Genomic DNA, 16,694 nt, shown 5'->3' on the forward strand with positions numbered 1-16,694 from the left:
TTTTAAGGAAAGTGTAGTTGATTAGCCCATGCATATAAAATTCGCCGGACAAAATTTTTATTCTATTACTATTTGTAAATTATTCTACTAGAAAAAAGATGATATAGCCTAACTTGTAAAACTAAGAAATATTTATCCAGTAAATTTCTAATAGAAATATGTTACATATATTTCATTCACGTTTGACACAGTTTTTCTTTAAAATTTTAAAAAATCATCTCCTATCATAAAATTTATATCAATTTTTAATAAAAGATTATACTGATAAGATTCTACGCTGACTTAACATGGAAAATTATGCACTAAGAGATTGACCTATATCAAAAGGGTGATAAATTTAGTTTGCTTTAAATTTAATATCATAAACTATTGCTTGAGTTATTCAATTTTTTAGAAAAACGTTTTGTTGTAAATATAGAATATGTCGTAACTTTTAAAATTAAAATAGATTAAAAATAAATTGTTGAATTTTGGGTCATTATACATGGCACCATTTGATTTGAGGGTTAAGCTTATTTTAATTTATTAAAATTAGGACCAAATTGATAGAAAATATAAGTAACAATGTCCAAATGTGTAATTATACCAATTATTTTAACTGCCACATCAGCTTCTCCGTTAAATATTAACGGAAAGTGACTTAATTTAATGCATTTAAATAGTTGAGTGACTTTATTGACAAAATTTCAAAAATATTGGTCAAAATGAAAAGGGGCAATAGTTAAGTGGTCACTATTATAGTTTACCCTTTATTTTAAATAATTTATCTTTAAATTTTTAACTAATTTATAATTATATATTGAGTCTTTTAGAATTTATTTTTTTATAAATTAAAATTAATAGTATTCTTCGTTAGTGGTGTTCATCGCTACTCGTCGAACGTAGAATAATATCATAAAGAATGTTGTCTAATTTCCCCTTTAAATTAATTTTCTGGAGAAAATTAACCATTAAATGAAAGTGCAATGGTTGATATTTGATTTGTCTTCACATATTTGTTACCGTGATTAATGGGTTAGAGACTTAACATTCCATTTGCTATTGAATTGAGTTTAATACAAACTAAGTTTTGGATTTTTTCCTGGCCTTGTTAGTTATTTTCCTTTCGGTAAAGACTTATCAACACCGTTAATAATGAATATCATTAATTTAATTTATAAAATTTAAAATTTTAAAGGTCTCAACGTACGACTATAAATTAATTAAAAATTAAAAGTAAATTATTTAAAATAAAGAGTAAGCTATAACGGTGATCACTTAACTATTGTCCCTTTTCATTTTGACCATTATTTTTTAAATTTTATCAATCATATCACTCAACTATTTAAATGCATTCAATTAAGTCACTTGCCGTTAATATTAAACGAAGGAGTTGATGTGGCAGTTAAAATATTTGGTATAATTACATATTTAGTCACCATTACTTATATTTTCTATCAATTTGGTCCTAATTTTAATAAATTAAAGCACCTTTAGTATGATTTATGGCTTAATCAAATTTGGGTGTTACACAAACTTTAGAAACATAGAAAGTATGAGAGGAAAACGCTATTGTTTTATCTGATTATTATGGATGCATAAAAGTTTATTTCCTAAGATCAAAAAGATGAAATTAAAAAAATATTTATTTTTTATAACAAAGAAGTAAAAAATCAACTTGATAAAAGAATAAAATGAATTAAATTAGACACAAACGATAATACACACTCTAATTTTCATAAAAGTATGAGAAATATAATATAATATAATATAATATACGAATTTTCCAATATTTTTCATAGTAAAATGACATAACTGAAATAAAGAATAGAACTTCAAAGAAGATTATGATTATGAATATCTTACTTTTTTAAGTTCTAGTTTATTTAACATTATGTAAGTGGAAGTTGTGAATTATGAAAAGGTTATGTCCTTAATATGCAATACTTAAAAGTACGAGGGCGTTTAACAAAAATGTGTTTGTCTACTTTTAAAAGGATTTAAGTATGAGGGTGTTTAACAAAATTATGTTTATCTACTTTTAAAAGGAGCACAATATATATATATATATATATATATTATTGATTATGCTGTAAACAGTATGAGATATAAATTTATGATATTGCATAATTATTCTATTTATGAATTTAAATATATTATTCTTTTTAAAAATATTTTTTGAAATAATGGTATGATGCACTATGTACAATTAAATGAAAATTTATTATTCATATGAATTTTAAATTGATTAATTCAATTTGTGGTTGAATCAAATCGGTCAAAATTGAATTAACATAAAATTTTCAATCTTTAATCATATTGATTTTTTTAAAATTATTAATCGAATCGAATAAATTTTGATTAATTTGGTCAATTTTTGAACTAACTGAAATTTGTTACGATTTTTTTTAATTGGATTAATTTAAATTTAATAGAGGTATATTTTCTTTGGACTTACAATTTGACTGGGTCTTAAAAAATTTAATGGGTTTAATATATGGTTAAATATTAGTTGGATCTTGATTTTCAACATGTATGGAATTAATATATATATATTAAATATTTTTAATTATTTATTTATTTTTAAATTGAATTAACGATAAATCAATATTTAAAAAATTAACTATTAATTAAATTAAATTTTAATTCAACCGATTAATTTAATTAAAATCTAATAGTAAACATCTTATTTATTCCTTATCTAATAAATATGCTAGAGATATTCAAATGATAAACCCTAGTAATTAAATTAAATAAGATATTTATCATTTAAATATAAAGGGAAACTTATATTGTTGAACTTTGTTCATTGATTTATTTATATAATTAAATTTTCAATTTTATCAATTATAGTAATGAATTTTAGTTTTACATTCAATTATATCATTCCGTCTTTAAATCAGTAATAGGATGATGACATTACCAACAGTTGCTAACATGACCTACCACACTAAAACGATATCGTTTTAATGTGATTGTTCTAATGCTTAAAACGAAGTTGTTTTAGACACTCAACTTTATGAATGTTTCGCTTTTGCGAATAAACTTTTAAACAATTTTCTTTTTAGCATTGCATTTTCCAAACGCCGCCAACAACCAAACACTGCCCATTATCAATCACATTTCGCAGTAAGATCAGTATCAAAATAGTTCATATTTCACTCCTCTCTTCACCTAGGAATGATTTTCCATAAACTTAATCAAATTGACAAAAATCTATTTTAAAGTTTAATGCATCAATACCCTGACCTCTTTTAATGATCGTCCGATAAGACTAGTTTTGAGGTATATTGTTCGTCTTCTGAAAATAATATTTTTCACCATTTAGATTTTCGAACAAAACACCTCAAATCTCATAAATCTAATTAAGTCTTCAAACATCTAAAAAATGGTTATTTTTTGTTTAATTTCGTTGATTTTGAGTGAATTTCATGGGAACCTAATCATATGAGAATAATGAGGAGTAAAATGTGAACATTTTGATACTGATTTTGCAACGAAAGACGACCGGCGACAGGTGATGATTGGTTGTTGGCAGCGACTGGAAAGTGTAATGCTAAAAAAGTAATTTGTTCAAATGTTCAATGGCAAAATTGATATATTCCAGAAGTTTAGTGTCTAAAACAATGTCGTTTTAAGCATCAGAAAAGCCGCACCATAACGACAATGTTTTGGTGTTGCATCATACGTCAACAACTGTTAGTCATATCATTGTCTCGTTAGTGACTTAAAGACATGGTGGCATAATTGAATGTAAAAGAAGAATTTAATGTCATTATTGATAAAATTAAAAGTTAAGTAGTATTAAGGACTTAACTGGCAAAATTTAGTAGTATCTGAAATAGTTTTTCCAAATATAAAATACATGTATGAATACAATGATTATACAAAGCAAGTACGTATTTATAAAATTAATAAATAAAGTATAAAATAGTAATAAAATCAGTTACAAGCATATAAACCTTTCTTTCTCTCTTCCCATCCGTTCGCTGCTCGTCAAACATTACACAACCAAAAAAAAAAATCCCAAAGCAAAAGGCCAAAGGGAAGAATAATCAAGCACAGATTCATCGTTTCTTCACCGTTTTTATTCAACCTTTTCTTCTTTACTCCAACAATTCCGTTTCCAGTCCCTTTTTTCTCTTTGAATTGTTCTTTCCCTTGTCGTTTCTCTCGTTTCCAATTGAAAGAAGAAGAAGGAAGGAATGCCGGCTCAGAAGCGTTCTCCCGAAGCCGTTTCAACGCCGGAGGACGGCGATCTTTTGGTTATGGATCAGAGTGTGGACGGCCATGAACCAGATCCCATGGAATCCGAGGATGCTGCTGTTGCTGATGGTACGTACACCTGACCAACTCTTGTGGTTTTCGAATTTCGATAACGAGTACGACCCAGTTTTTTTTTTTTCAAGTAGAATTGATTTGTTTTTTTTTTCTAACAGAATCTGATCGCAGTCCTTCTCCTAGTAAGGAAGATAAAGATGAGTAAGTTTCTTTTTTATCTACTGTTTGGATGTGCTATGGTTTGTTCGTTAATTCTTTTATTTTTTTAACTGTTTAAACTTTAATGCGTTAATGGCGGGTTTTGTTCTTTAGAAGGAAACACAGACATAGTCCTTTCTGGGTTTACTTGCTGCTGACATTCATACTTCCTCGACATGGTTATTCTTAAGCTCTAACTGACTTAGATTTGCTCCTCCGCGCAATTACATTCGTGTATTTATCTATGTATGAGGACTGGGTTTTTGGTTTCTCCATGACTTTGAACTTCTTCTCCGTTAGTAATTATCAGGCATTTTAAGGGTTGTTGACCAACTTTAGGACTTTGGAGGCTCTAATTTAGTTAGGAAAAGGTAGGCTTTACCAGCTTTAAATTAGTTGTCTGTTTACTCTTGGTCAATCTGTCCCTGCTTGGCTCTTTGGAGGCTCTAATTTAGTTAGGAAAAGGTAGGCTTTACCAGCTTTAAATTAGTTGTCTGTTTACTCTTGGTCAATCTGTCCCTGCTTGGCTCCCACGTTTCTCTTGGTCTATATGATCAGTGCATGATAATACTATACACTGGAGAGGACTTTACATTTGCAAATATGTTACAAGGATGGTTCTTTGTTGGTCATCTTGGCAAAATGCTGTCATTGTTCAATATATTGAATACTCTCGATTATTTCTAAACTATAGCCACCAGCCAATATGCTTTAGTGTTGAATTCAATTTGTTTCTTAAAATAGTTGGAAGTTCTCATGTATAGGTCATTGTTGGTGAAGTTTCTCAGATTTACCATAAGATATCCACTTGTCCAAGTCCAAGTTATCCCATTGATAAGCTTTTCATATTTGCATCCTTTTTGAATAACAGTGGTAAAAACTAACCTTCTTGATAGTGCCTGTCTTTGAATTTCAAATGTCGACGAATTTTATTTAATTTATTGTGCTTGTTGAAAGCTCCTCATTCTGGAATACCCTTAATTGGTTAGACTGGATGTAAGAACCTAATCCTTGGATGATGATTTTGACAAAGCTATACCGATGTTACTTGGATTTGGGTGTGAGTGTGGAATATAGATATATACCCAATACGGGTATGGTTAGATTTTCGATGTTTTCCATGTATTTAGAGGATAGTTGGAAGTCCTATCCCTATATCTATGTGTTAGACACAGGTACCACGTACCCCAAAGTAAATGAAGAGCTCGAATAACATTATTGACTTCCCTCTAGCTTATTTTTGTAGTAGGCAGCTGTTTCTATTCAAAAGTAACGATTCACTTGAGAAAGGATTATTTTTCTATATGCTGTTCTCACCTTTTCCCCATAGTTTTCCTTTATTTTCTATATGCTACTCTTCTCCCTTTTTCCCCATAGTTCTCCTTGATTCTGCAGTACCTTATTGCTTGAAGTTTTGACAAGATCATTGATGATCATTTGAATTTGCCTTGCAATAGTGCAGTAAACATGTGGTTTATGACTCGTGTTTAATTATTGCATGCATAAATTTCCCTCTCAAGTAGAATTCAAGTTAAACCGGTTGCATTGATAATCATTTGAATTTGCCAAGCAGTAGTACTGGTGCAGTAATCATGTGGTTTATGACTCGTGTCTAAGTACTTTCTAAATACATAGCCTCTGAAGTAGAATTCAAGTTAAACCTTAAACAGGTTTAAGGATGACTTAATTAGTTTAAAGGACAATTATTGATTTAACTTTTAAGGGTTAATTCTGAAGAGAAGCCTGTTTTACGATTTGTCCAATGTCCAGTGTATTTAAAGTTCCATACCTGGCAAAATGTTTTTACAGTTATAACTGAATACGAAAGGCAAAATAGTGTGGTGGCCTATATATCAGTATGCTAACTGTTTTACCCTTGTGTTTCATCGCAGTTATGTTGTAATAAAATTATCCGACATACGCAAAGAAGTACAATGCCCAATCTGCCTGGGTATGTTCTTTGAGGTTTTTTTGTTTGATTTTGCGGTGCTTGCTACATTTTTTTGTCGTAATGGACTTATTAGAAACCCTTTTTTGAACTCTTATAGTTCATCTTGTAAGATAACCATCTCATGGTTGTACTTTGTTTTTAACACTTTGCATGTATATCATAAGGTGTTCATGATATGAGATTGCACAACATTTCTGAAAAAATGGAATGAATTTATACTAAGAAATCAATTAGAATAGGGAGTATGCTTCAATTTTGCATTTTTTGTTGTTTAAATAATAGTGCTGCATAGCACATAAACATCAACTTTTGCTGAGAAAAAACAATTTCTTTTTCTTAACTAAGGTATCATTCGCAAAACAAGAACCGTAATGGAATGCTTACACCGCTTCTGTAGAGAATGCATTGACAAATCAATGCGGATGGGGTACGTTCAAACCATTCCATTCTCTTCACTAGTTCACCGAAATGTGGATCAGATATAGATTTTCCTGACCTGGTTTGGTTTAGGATTTTAAGAGTGACTTGTGATCTGAAATGCTTTTTCTTCTTGATAATGTGTCTCGAGTCTAATGGCAGGAACAATGAATGCCCTGCTTGCCGCACTCATTGTGCTAGTCGTCGGTCTCTGAGAGATGATCCTAACTATGATGCCCTCATTGCAGCCTTATATCCAGATATCGACAAACACGAGGAAGAGGTATAATTAGGTTGATCTCTAAGTCTGCATTGAAATCTGATTTTCTCTGCTAATATTGAAGCTCAACAATTCATCACTTTGTGATTTAGGAATTCATTTTGCATGAGGAGGAGAAAGCTCGGAATAAGCAGGTGAGGCCCAGATTCCTAGTTTTCTTTGTCCATTTAACCATATGCTAATTTAAAGTATTGTTTGCAGTCAAAATGCATTCATTTATCCTGTACTCCATTTCTTAAAAATAAATAAAATCAATTAGTTACATTAATAAACTGAGATAATCTGCATCAGATCCAAGCTTCCATTGCCCAGACTTTGCACCGGCAATCAGAAGTTATGGGTAGGAAACGGACAGTTAAAGTCATTTCATCTGCAACTATAAGGAGATCAAACGGTCGCTATCAAGGGAGGAGAAAATATCAAACTTCTGAACATCAAGTGTCTACTGATAATAATGAGGATGCAAACGAAAATGGAAGCACAGGTTCATCTTTGGCCGATGAGGATCTTACTGAGGTCATACCAAAGAGATTGAAGAGATGGGAGGGTCGGTTTACTCAACCTTCTTCAGCTACTAGTGCAGATGGGGTTGGTGACGAAAATGATTCTGAAGGGAACAGAGAATCCTTGGGTGTATCTACTGCACTTGGTGCCTCGGAAAGGGTTCAGTTGGGAGCAGGCAGCATCCGCAGTTACACAGAACCTGGCGGTGTGAGTGGTGATGAAAATGATTCTGAAGTTTATAAAGAACCACTGGGCTTGTATGCTTCCTTTAGTGGCATCTCAGAAAGACTTCATTGGGGAGCAGGCGGCATGCGTAGTCACACAAGACATGGCGGTTTGAGCAGTGGAAATGGAAAGAACACTCGAAACAGCCGCCTCTCTAAGTTGGCGGATTGTCTTCGTAGCCTAGAGGAAAAAGATGATAAGGTAAAGTTGAATTTTCGGTGGCGATCGTATATGGTAGTCTGTCATGGTAAAGAATCAGCAACTTCATTTTTTGGTTCAATTAATCAAATTGCGCAACTTATCAAGTCCAAAATATCAATTTAACCACCGTGCAAATGTTATCCTGGATTATCACTGGGTTTAAATTGTTATTTTGAACTTGCTGAAATTTTTGGATTACTGATTTTCTCTACTTTCTTTCAGCTCGATATCCACCTAATGCTTGTATCGGTTGATGAACAAAGAATACCCCATTTACAACGGCCTTACCTCTGCTGCAGGCCTACTTTGCTGGTTAGACATCTTTGCCAGGTAACTATTCATCCATCAAAAACCTCATTGCTCATTTACTAGCAGTCCGTAAACTTCAAAACACCGGACGAACGGGAAACTAATACTTAATTGACCTCTTACCTAGTACGTAGCTATGCAAACTTCTTTGCAAGCCAGCGAGATCGAAATCTACATTGTAAAAGAGTTATATTCAATTGTCAACATGTCAACCCTTACTATCACAAAGCCCGGTTTTACGGAATCAGTCAGAGATAAGCTGCAAGTTTTGAAAGAAGAAGAAACTTTGGCGGGACTCGGACTACAAAATACCAGTCATGGTCATTTGGTAAGCTCCTCCTCTCAGAGTAAGTGTCGATACTGTGTTTGCATGCAAAAGTACGCAAACACATGCGCATACATAAGCCGCCCTACATCGGTTACAGAATTTTACACATTTGATCCGTGTTAACTTTTTCAGATTCTTGCATATCAGAAGAAACGGGAGAATACAGATGGAGAATGTCAAGTTTAGTGCCAGCTTTGTTAGAGTAGAACACAAGATGTTTCACATATGCAAGTATGGACATACCGTATAGGAGAAATATATTGAATCTGAAAAATATATTTGGTCTCAACTGTTACACAAGGAGTTTAGTTTAGGAGTAGTAGAGCAAGTATTAGCAAGCATTTTTGGAAGCGATATGTATAAATAAAAAATTTTGATAAATTTGAATGATATTTAATAAAAAAATATTTTCCTGTTAAATAACATTTATATATTTTATTTTATATGTATGTTGAAATTTAATATAGGATTCTATTGGCTTAATTAGGAAATTAAGAAGAAGAAAAAGGCAATAAAAAGTTTTATTGGGTAAACTATGTATTTAATCACCCACCTATTTTGTGGTTTTGTTTTGGTCACTAAACTATTTTTTTCTTCAAAATTATACATACTGTTCTATTTCGGTTACCGTGGTTAAAAAAAATTAATGGTGATCTTGATGTGTCGTCATAAGATAATATTATATTACCATTGAAAAAATTATAAAAAAAGTGAAACGTTAGTAATTATGTTTATTTTTTAATATCGTATGACAAACGAAATTAAAATATAATGTTAAAAATAATTTAAAAAATAATTGAATAATCAAAATAAAACCGCAAAAATAGATAGATAATTAAATGCATTGTTTACCCAATTTTATTTTATATGTATGCAGAGTACTGTACGAAATAAAATTTCACTGAGAGTTACTCGAAATATGAAAAAAAAAATAATCTGAAAAATTATGTAGGATAAATTATATTGGAGATCACTTTTATTTTTGGTATTTTTATTTTAATTAATAATTTTATAAAAATCTTTTGTAGCGTTGTTGTAAACTCTAAATTGATTAAATGTAATAACGACTCTTTAACTAACGAACATGTCGTTTTTTAAAAATAATTTAGGATGATTATAAGATAGTATATGTTCAGAATTTTTTTTAATTAATTGACAACATATACGCATTCTACATATATATAACTTTTCGAATTCAAGACCTTTAAAAATAATATTCTCAGTAACTATTGGCACCACTTGATAAATACTCAGTCATGTCATATTTAACTCAAAGTTATACGACTTCTTCGCATACATAAGTAAACTTTCAAAAGTTACAAATTGATCACTAACGTTATCAATTTGTAACAAAATGATCACTCCACCATTAATCTCGTTAAAACTGATGATGTGGCAATATTAATAAAAAGGTTGATATTTAGTTTTATCCCTAAACTGTTGCTAAAATATCAAATAAGTCCTTAAATAATGATTTATATCTAATTTATCCCGATAATTTTAAATTTCCAGTTCTTTTATAAATACCCACCACTACCATTGTAATCCTCCCTTACCCTATTCACCACGAGGATCCACATACACTTAAATAAACGAAAATATCGAACACTATGTTACTCAGACTTGTGTCCAAAAACGCATTTGACATTACTGTTCAAGAGTATTTCTAGAAAGAAAGAAAACAAAGAGCACTCACATTAACGAAACAGTCGTGAAAATGTAATCTCACCAACGAAGCTCCGACGAGCGTTTCGTTCTTTATAGCAGCGGCGACTCCAACCTCAACAATATATAAAGCTTGTGGGCAGGTGGGTGAGTAATAACCAGGGGAGAGGTGGCCTTTGGCTTAAAATGAACAAACAGCTGTAACCAAGATAAGAAACATTGAACGAAAACAAGCCATGAAAACACTTTGTCGAACCGAATGATCCGAATACAGAATGTAATTTGTTAACGTTTTTGTTAACGTTATCACGTCATCGGTTTTAACGAGATAAATGGCGGAGTGACCATTTTGTTACAAATCGATAATATTAGTGATAAATTTGTAACTTTTTAAAGTTCAGTGGAGAAAACGAAAACTTACTTAAACTTTAGTGACTATTTATATATTTTATCCTTTTTATTACTAGCTTTAAAAATTAACGGAAATCGATTCTAATATTAATTTGTTTAATTTTAAAAAGCTAAAAAAATAAAAGAAAAGGACTTACTACTAGTCAGCTATGATATTTTCTGATATTTGAAAAATGAAAACTCAATAATTCAATCCTTAACCACAAAATAAAAATTAATTAATTCCATTAAATTAAAAACAACTCAAAATACCCCTTCCATTTATTCATTTATTTAATATAACAGCCGCCGTCCACGGCCGGGATCTTACTGCTAAACTCGGTTCAGTGAAATGCAACCTTCTTCTAGAGGTTCTCCCGCCGCCTTCAGCGGTGGTGCTTGCTCCGGGTCTCCCCACTGTAAAGCCTGTCAATCACAAAGGATCCCATCAAAATCGAACTTTCATCCAACTAGTTTTTACTATGTATTTAGTCATTCAAATATCATTTTATTTTAATCATTTATATTTTTAAAATCATCATTAATATTACGTTTTAGTTTTATTTTTATCAGTCGTTGTTAAAAAATTAACGATAATATTGACATTACATCAAGAGATAATTTCATGTTATCGTTTAAAAAATAAAAAAAATTATCACGGTAATAATTTTGTTAATTTTTAACACGAATAATCAAAATGAAATCAAAACGTAACGTTTATGAGATTTTAATTATGTTATCAAAAGGGAATGACACGTGACGATAACTACCCTGAAATTTAATTTTTTAATTAATAATTTATTTTATTGATTATGTTTACATTAAAATTGTATTTATGTTCACTTCATATATAAATTTTGTGTAATTAATATATATATTTATTTTAAAATATTTTTAAAATCATTACTGAATGCATGGATCTGCCACGGAAATTACCTATACATGGCTGGGAAAAATGGAAAAAATAAAGAATCTTTACAGACCAATCATAAACAGTAGGAGAGTTTGGTTGAGGCTTGTCGAAGACTTCAGCACCGATACCTTTGGTAGCAAGGTTGCTACCCGGGTTGAACACGCTCCTCCACACGTTCTCCCTACGCACCGACACCGGCGTCGTCGGTGTCGTCGGAGTCCCAGGATTCGAAGCTTCATCTGACGAAAATTGATTCATAAATATTCCAAGAGTGACAAAACTTAGACTTAATATCATCAAACGATGAAAACCAAAATTGTTTAGGTTTTCGTTTTAACCTTTGGTCGACGAGGGCTGAGTGGTGGTGGTGATCTTCCTAAGCCGGCCAAGGCCACGCTCCGGTTGAGGGCCGGCCACTACGTCATCCCACAGCTTCTCTAGCAGTACCATTTTTGTTTCTCCTTGAATGATATATGATGTTTATGGTGCTTTTGGGTGGCTTTATTTTGTCCATTATATAGAGGATGATTTAGCTGAAAAATCTCTTTCCTATTCCTAGTACCATGCAACTGATTTTGTTGCTTCCAATCTTTTGACATTTGGACAGAAATCATTACTTTCAGGGTAAATTATGTGTAATCTAACTATAATTTTGATTTTATTTCGGTAATCCAATTATTTTTCTATAAACCCATCATTGATATTACGTTTTAGTTTCATTTTGATCACCTATCATTAAAAAATTAACGATGATGTTGACATGTCATCATATGATAATTACATGTCATAATTGAAAAAATAATAAAAATACCATGTCAGTAATTTTATTAGTTTTTTAATAGTATATGACTAAAATAAAATTAAAATATAACGTCAATGATGATTTTAAAAAATAATCAAATGACTAATAAAACCAAAATAATAGTTGTCTCGCTAAATAAGTAGTTTACCCTTAATTTATATATATATATATATATATATATATATATATATATATATATATATATATATATATATATATATATATATATAGCTTATAATTAATTGAATTAAAATAAAATTATGAATATTATATTATATTATATTAGAATATAAAATATAATTTTTGAATTCGGTGAGATTTTTGTGTTAGATGTATAACAATTCAAGAAAAAAAATTAAAAAAAAATCAAATATTTTATAGATCCACAATTTACTTCTATGGTGATTCATACAAGTCGCGACAAACAACATTCAATTCCTCGACAGGATCTCGCTGTAAAATTCATGTACGTAAATCAAGAATAAAAAACACAAATAACATATAAAATATTCGATTAAATAATATGAATAGAAACCCATAAATATATGAATAGAAATAAGTTGAGACTTGCAATTACGCAGTTTCCTTAAGACAAATTTTTTGCTACTCCTTGGTGTTAGAGATCTTTGGTCGTATGTCTCCCAGGATACAACAACAAGATGACCAGCGCACAGTAGCACAACTGTCGAGATCATTAACTATTTATTGTCTTCGCCTATCACCAAAAACTAGATAAAATAATTCATTTGAATTGGTTTTTGAGTTGTTTTTAACCTAATAGGTTAACACGGTATTTATAGGGAGTTCACATTGTGAACAATTGTAAATTTTTGACCTAATGAAGCATTAATGAGAATCAAACAATTAAGCAATTTCCAAATTTACAATTTTGGTTAAATGAACATTTTAATATTTATCCTTTTAATTCCAAAACAAATTTTGAAAATATATTCTCTATTTGAGAAAATATCTCACATTTGCGTTAAAATATTCGTAAACCCACAAATAGTTAGGTCGGTTTAGACATTCACGTTACCCACATCGTGCACGTCTGCATATTTACGAACCAACAATTAATTCCACATTTTCCTCAATAACGTTTGAATCAATTTCTCAATAAAATTATCAAAATTTTTCAACATTTTGTTCCGTCACTGAATCTTGAACGTTAATATTTGTGCTTTATTAAATATAAATAATATGTCTAAAACTTTTGTAATTATATTTTGTAACTTTAATTTTTTAGAAATTTATGTTTAAAATAATATATATTGGCAATAGAAGAGTGAAGAGTGAACATCTCCAAATTGATGACGAGTATGATAAATACTATTACATTTTAACATTATTTATTAGATCACTTGCAAGTTTTAAGGTATGTATGATAAATACTATTACTTTCATTGAAAAAATTGGAAGGATTTTCAACAATATCTTGAAAGTCGTTAAGTTTTCTGAAAATGAGATCTTATAAACTTTGACAACTTTTTTTTATATTTTTTTAATAGAAAACGGTTAGTTTTATTAAAAATAAAAAATATTCAGAATTACAATAAAAATTTACGAGTATGACCGTAAACGTAAACTAAATTATAATTATGATATTTTCCTATTATCATTAATACAAAAACTAGTCACCTAGACCACACAACGACCATAAAAGAAAAATATTAAAAAACCTAATTAATACTCGAATAAAATAAAGATACGAACAAATTTAATTGTATCGATAAATAAACCACAAAATTGTGCCTATGGTTTCTAACTCTAATAAAATAAATCTTTGGCCTGCTAGATTGGAGCATGTCCCTGCTACTCAATTAAATAGGTTGCCTATGTTTCATAGTATTTCTATTAATATAAACTCTGTTCATGACTGCTCCATATGCCCTCTTGTTAGACAATCAAGGTTACCTTTTCCTTCCTTCAAAAAAAAAAGGTTACCTTTTCCTATCAGTACCTCTAGAGCTGAAAGTCCTTTTGCCTTGATTCACCTTGATTTATGGGGTCCCTATCGTATCTCAACACATAGTGGTCAACGTTACTTTCTCACAATTGTTGATTCATCTTGGTTACAAAACTACACTTGTACTTGCCAATCTTCTTTATCTACAGGTCAGTCTAGTTCATTGTCTTACTCTCATTTGTCTCTACCTACTCAAGTATTTTTAACTTATATTTCTAATGTTTCTGAGCCTCGCTCTTACTCTGAGGCTGTTAAGGATCCCCACTGGGTCCAAGCCATGTCTGAGGAGATTCAAGCCTTGGAATCTAATAATATGTGGATTGTTGAGTCATTACCTTCAGGAAAAATTGCTATTGGTTGCAAGTGGGTCTATAGGATCAAGTACAGGGCATCGGGTGAGGTCGAAAGATATAAAACTCGCCTCGTTGCCAAGGGTTACAATCAAGAGGAGAGGATTGATTACGTTGATACATTCTCTCCAATTGCCAAGATGTCACTATTCGAATTTTGGCCTTAACTAGGTGCTTTCAATTGGTCATTGTTTCAAATGGACGTTTTCAACACTTTCTTGCAAGGTGACCTTGTTGAAGAGGTTTACATGGATGTACCTGAGGGTTTTTGTAGCCAGGGGAGAGGTTTACAGCTTAGATAACTTGGTTAAAAGGTCTTCTTGATGAATTGAACATAAGGGACTTACAACCAATGAAGTTATATTGTGATAGCAAGACGACACTTTAAATTGCAGTAAATTTGGTCTTCCATAAGCGTATAAAGCACATAGAAATTGACTGACACTTTGTATGAGAAAAGATACAAGTAAAGATGATTTAAACAGAGCACATCTCGACACACGAACATGAGGCTGACATTATGACCAAGGCTTTGACTCAACAACATGAGTATTTAAATTCTAAGTGACACATGTCACTCTTAGATTAAATGTTTTTCTATAATTTAATTATTTTTTATTTATGTATTTATCTTCCAACCAGATGGTGACACGTGGTATCATCCGGGTGGAAAATCAAATATCAAAAAGGTAGAAAAAATGGAGTTAGCTAGAATCAAACCTAGGACCATAGAAGCATATGCGCGCCTAACCACTCAACCAGGCACCATATTTGTATTATGGTTTACACAATAATTTATATTAGGGGTGTGTAAAAATATGCGATCCGAATTATCCAATTCGTTTATCCGATGATCCGATTTGAATAGTAGGATATTTGATTTGAATTTTTTTCGGATAATTCAGATCGGATATCCGGTAAAAATATCAGATAATCTGATCGGTTACGGATTGAAAAAATCTCAATCTTGGATTGTCCGAAAATCTGAAAAATAAATGGGCCTTTAGCCTTTGGCCAATAGCTGAGACATTTTCAAGCCTTACACTGTATTTATGGGCCATTAATTACCTTATTTAATATTTTTTGCTGTAAATCTTATTTATAAACTCATAAACGCTGCAGTGAAACGAAGGGTCCTCATGGATCAATTTGTTTGTTCGAAATTTCATCTAATTTTAGACAGTAAACAAGGGAATTTTATCTGCTATAAATTCTTAATATTACATATTATTTTAATAATAAATATATAAGACTAATATAATATGCAATCTTATTTATAAAGATTTCTAAATAATTTTTAATAATTATTTAAGTATTTATTATTAAAATAATATATCTATAATAGCTTATACCAACAGTATTCCTCGCTCTCTCTGTCTCAGATACATGCATATACACATACTATCTGGATTTTCCAAGTTAAATTTTAAATTTTAAACATAGAAAGAGAAAGCTAAATTTCACATTTCTCTTCATTTAAATTAGTTTTTTAAACTTGAAAAAAAAGTTAGACTTTTTAACTGACATGTTCGAATCGGATTATGATCATTATTTCAACTATTCAAAATTTCGGATATCCGAATTTTTTTATAGGATCGGATCCGATATCCGAATTTGCACACCACTATTTTATATATTTTAGTTAAAGCTACGCCATGATAATAAATTAAAGGGGACATGTGTCACCCTTTGATTGGGTTTTAAATATATTAAATTAAATATATTAAAATAAAACTTATTAAGTGATGACAAGTTTCATCATATTCTGATTGAGAGATTAAATTTATTTAAATTAGTGTTAAGTTGATAGAATCTATAAAATTGAGGACTAAATGTATAAATACATCAATTTTATTAACAGCCACATCACTATTTCTGTCAAATATTAACGGTAAGTGATTTATAATTAAATAATTAAGTGGTATAATTGATAAA

At 30.6% G+C, this 16,694-nt stretch overlaps 2 protein-coding genes across 2 annotated transcripts; one reads left to right on the forward strand and one right to left on the reverse strand.

Moving 5' to 3' along the window:
- The first annotated feature begins 3,953 nt into the window (after nt 1-3,953).
- Nucleotides 3,954-9,000, forward strand: LOC120151644 (putative E3 ubiquitin-protein ligase RING1a). Its single transcript, XM_039164025.1, has 10 exons — nt 3,954-4,314; nt 4,419-4,461; nt 6,351-6,409; nt 6,755-6,836; nt 6,989-7,109; nt 7,199-7,240; nt 7,398-8,036; nt 8,259-8,366; nt 8,473-8,673; nt 8,806-9,000. Exons 1-10 carry the CDS (start codon nt 4,185-4,187, stop codon nt 8,857-8,859), a joined length of 1,479 nt encoding a protein of 492 aa, XP_039019956.1. The 5' UTR covers nt 3,954-4,184; the 3' UTR covers nt 8,860-9,000.
- A 2,051-nt stretch (nt 9,001-11,051) lies between these two features.
- LOC120151640 (auxin-repressed 12.5 kDa protein-like) lies at nt 11,052-12,151 on the reverse strand. The gene is made up of 3 exons (XM_039164023.1): nt 11,980-12,151; nt 11,712-11,880; nt 11,052-11,154 (listed from the first exon to the last, which is right to left on the reverse strand). The coding sequence occupies exons 1-3, from the start codon at nt 12,089-12,091 to the stop codon at nt 11,115-11,117; spliced, it is 321 nt and encodes a 106-aa protein (XP_039019954.1). The 5' UTR covers nt 12,092-12,151; the 3' UTR covers nt 11,052-11,114.
- Nucleotides 12,152-16,694: the final 4,543 nt, after the last annotated feature.

The sequence above is a fragment of the Hibiscus syriacus genome, unplaced genomic scaffold, assembly GCF_006381635.1.
Source record: "Hibiscus syriacus cultivar Baekdansim isolate YM2019G1 unplaced genomic scaffold, ASM638163v2 tig00111064_pilon, whole genome shotgun sequence".
NCBI lineage: Eukaryota > Viridiplantae > Streptophyta > Magnoliopsida > Malvales > Malvaceae > Hibiscus > Hibiscus syriacus.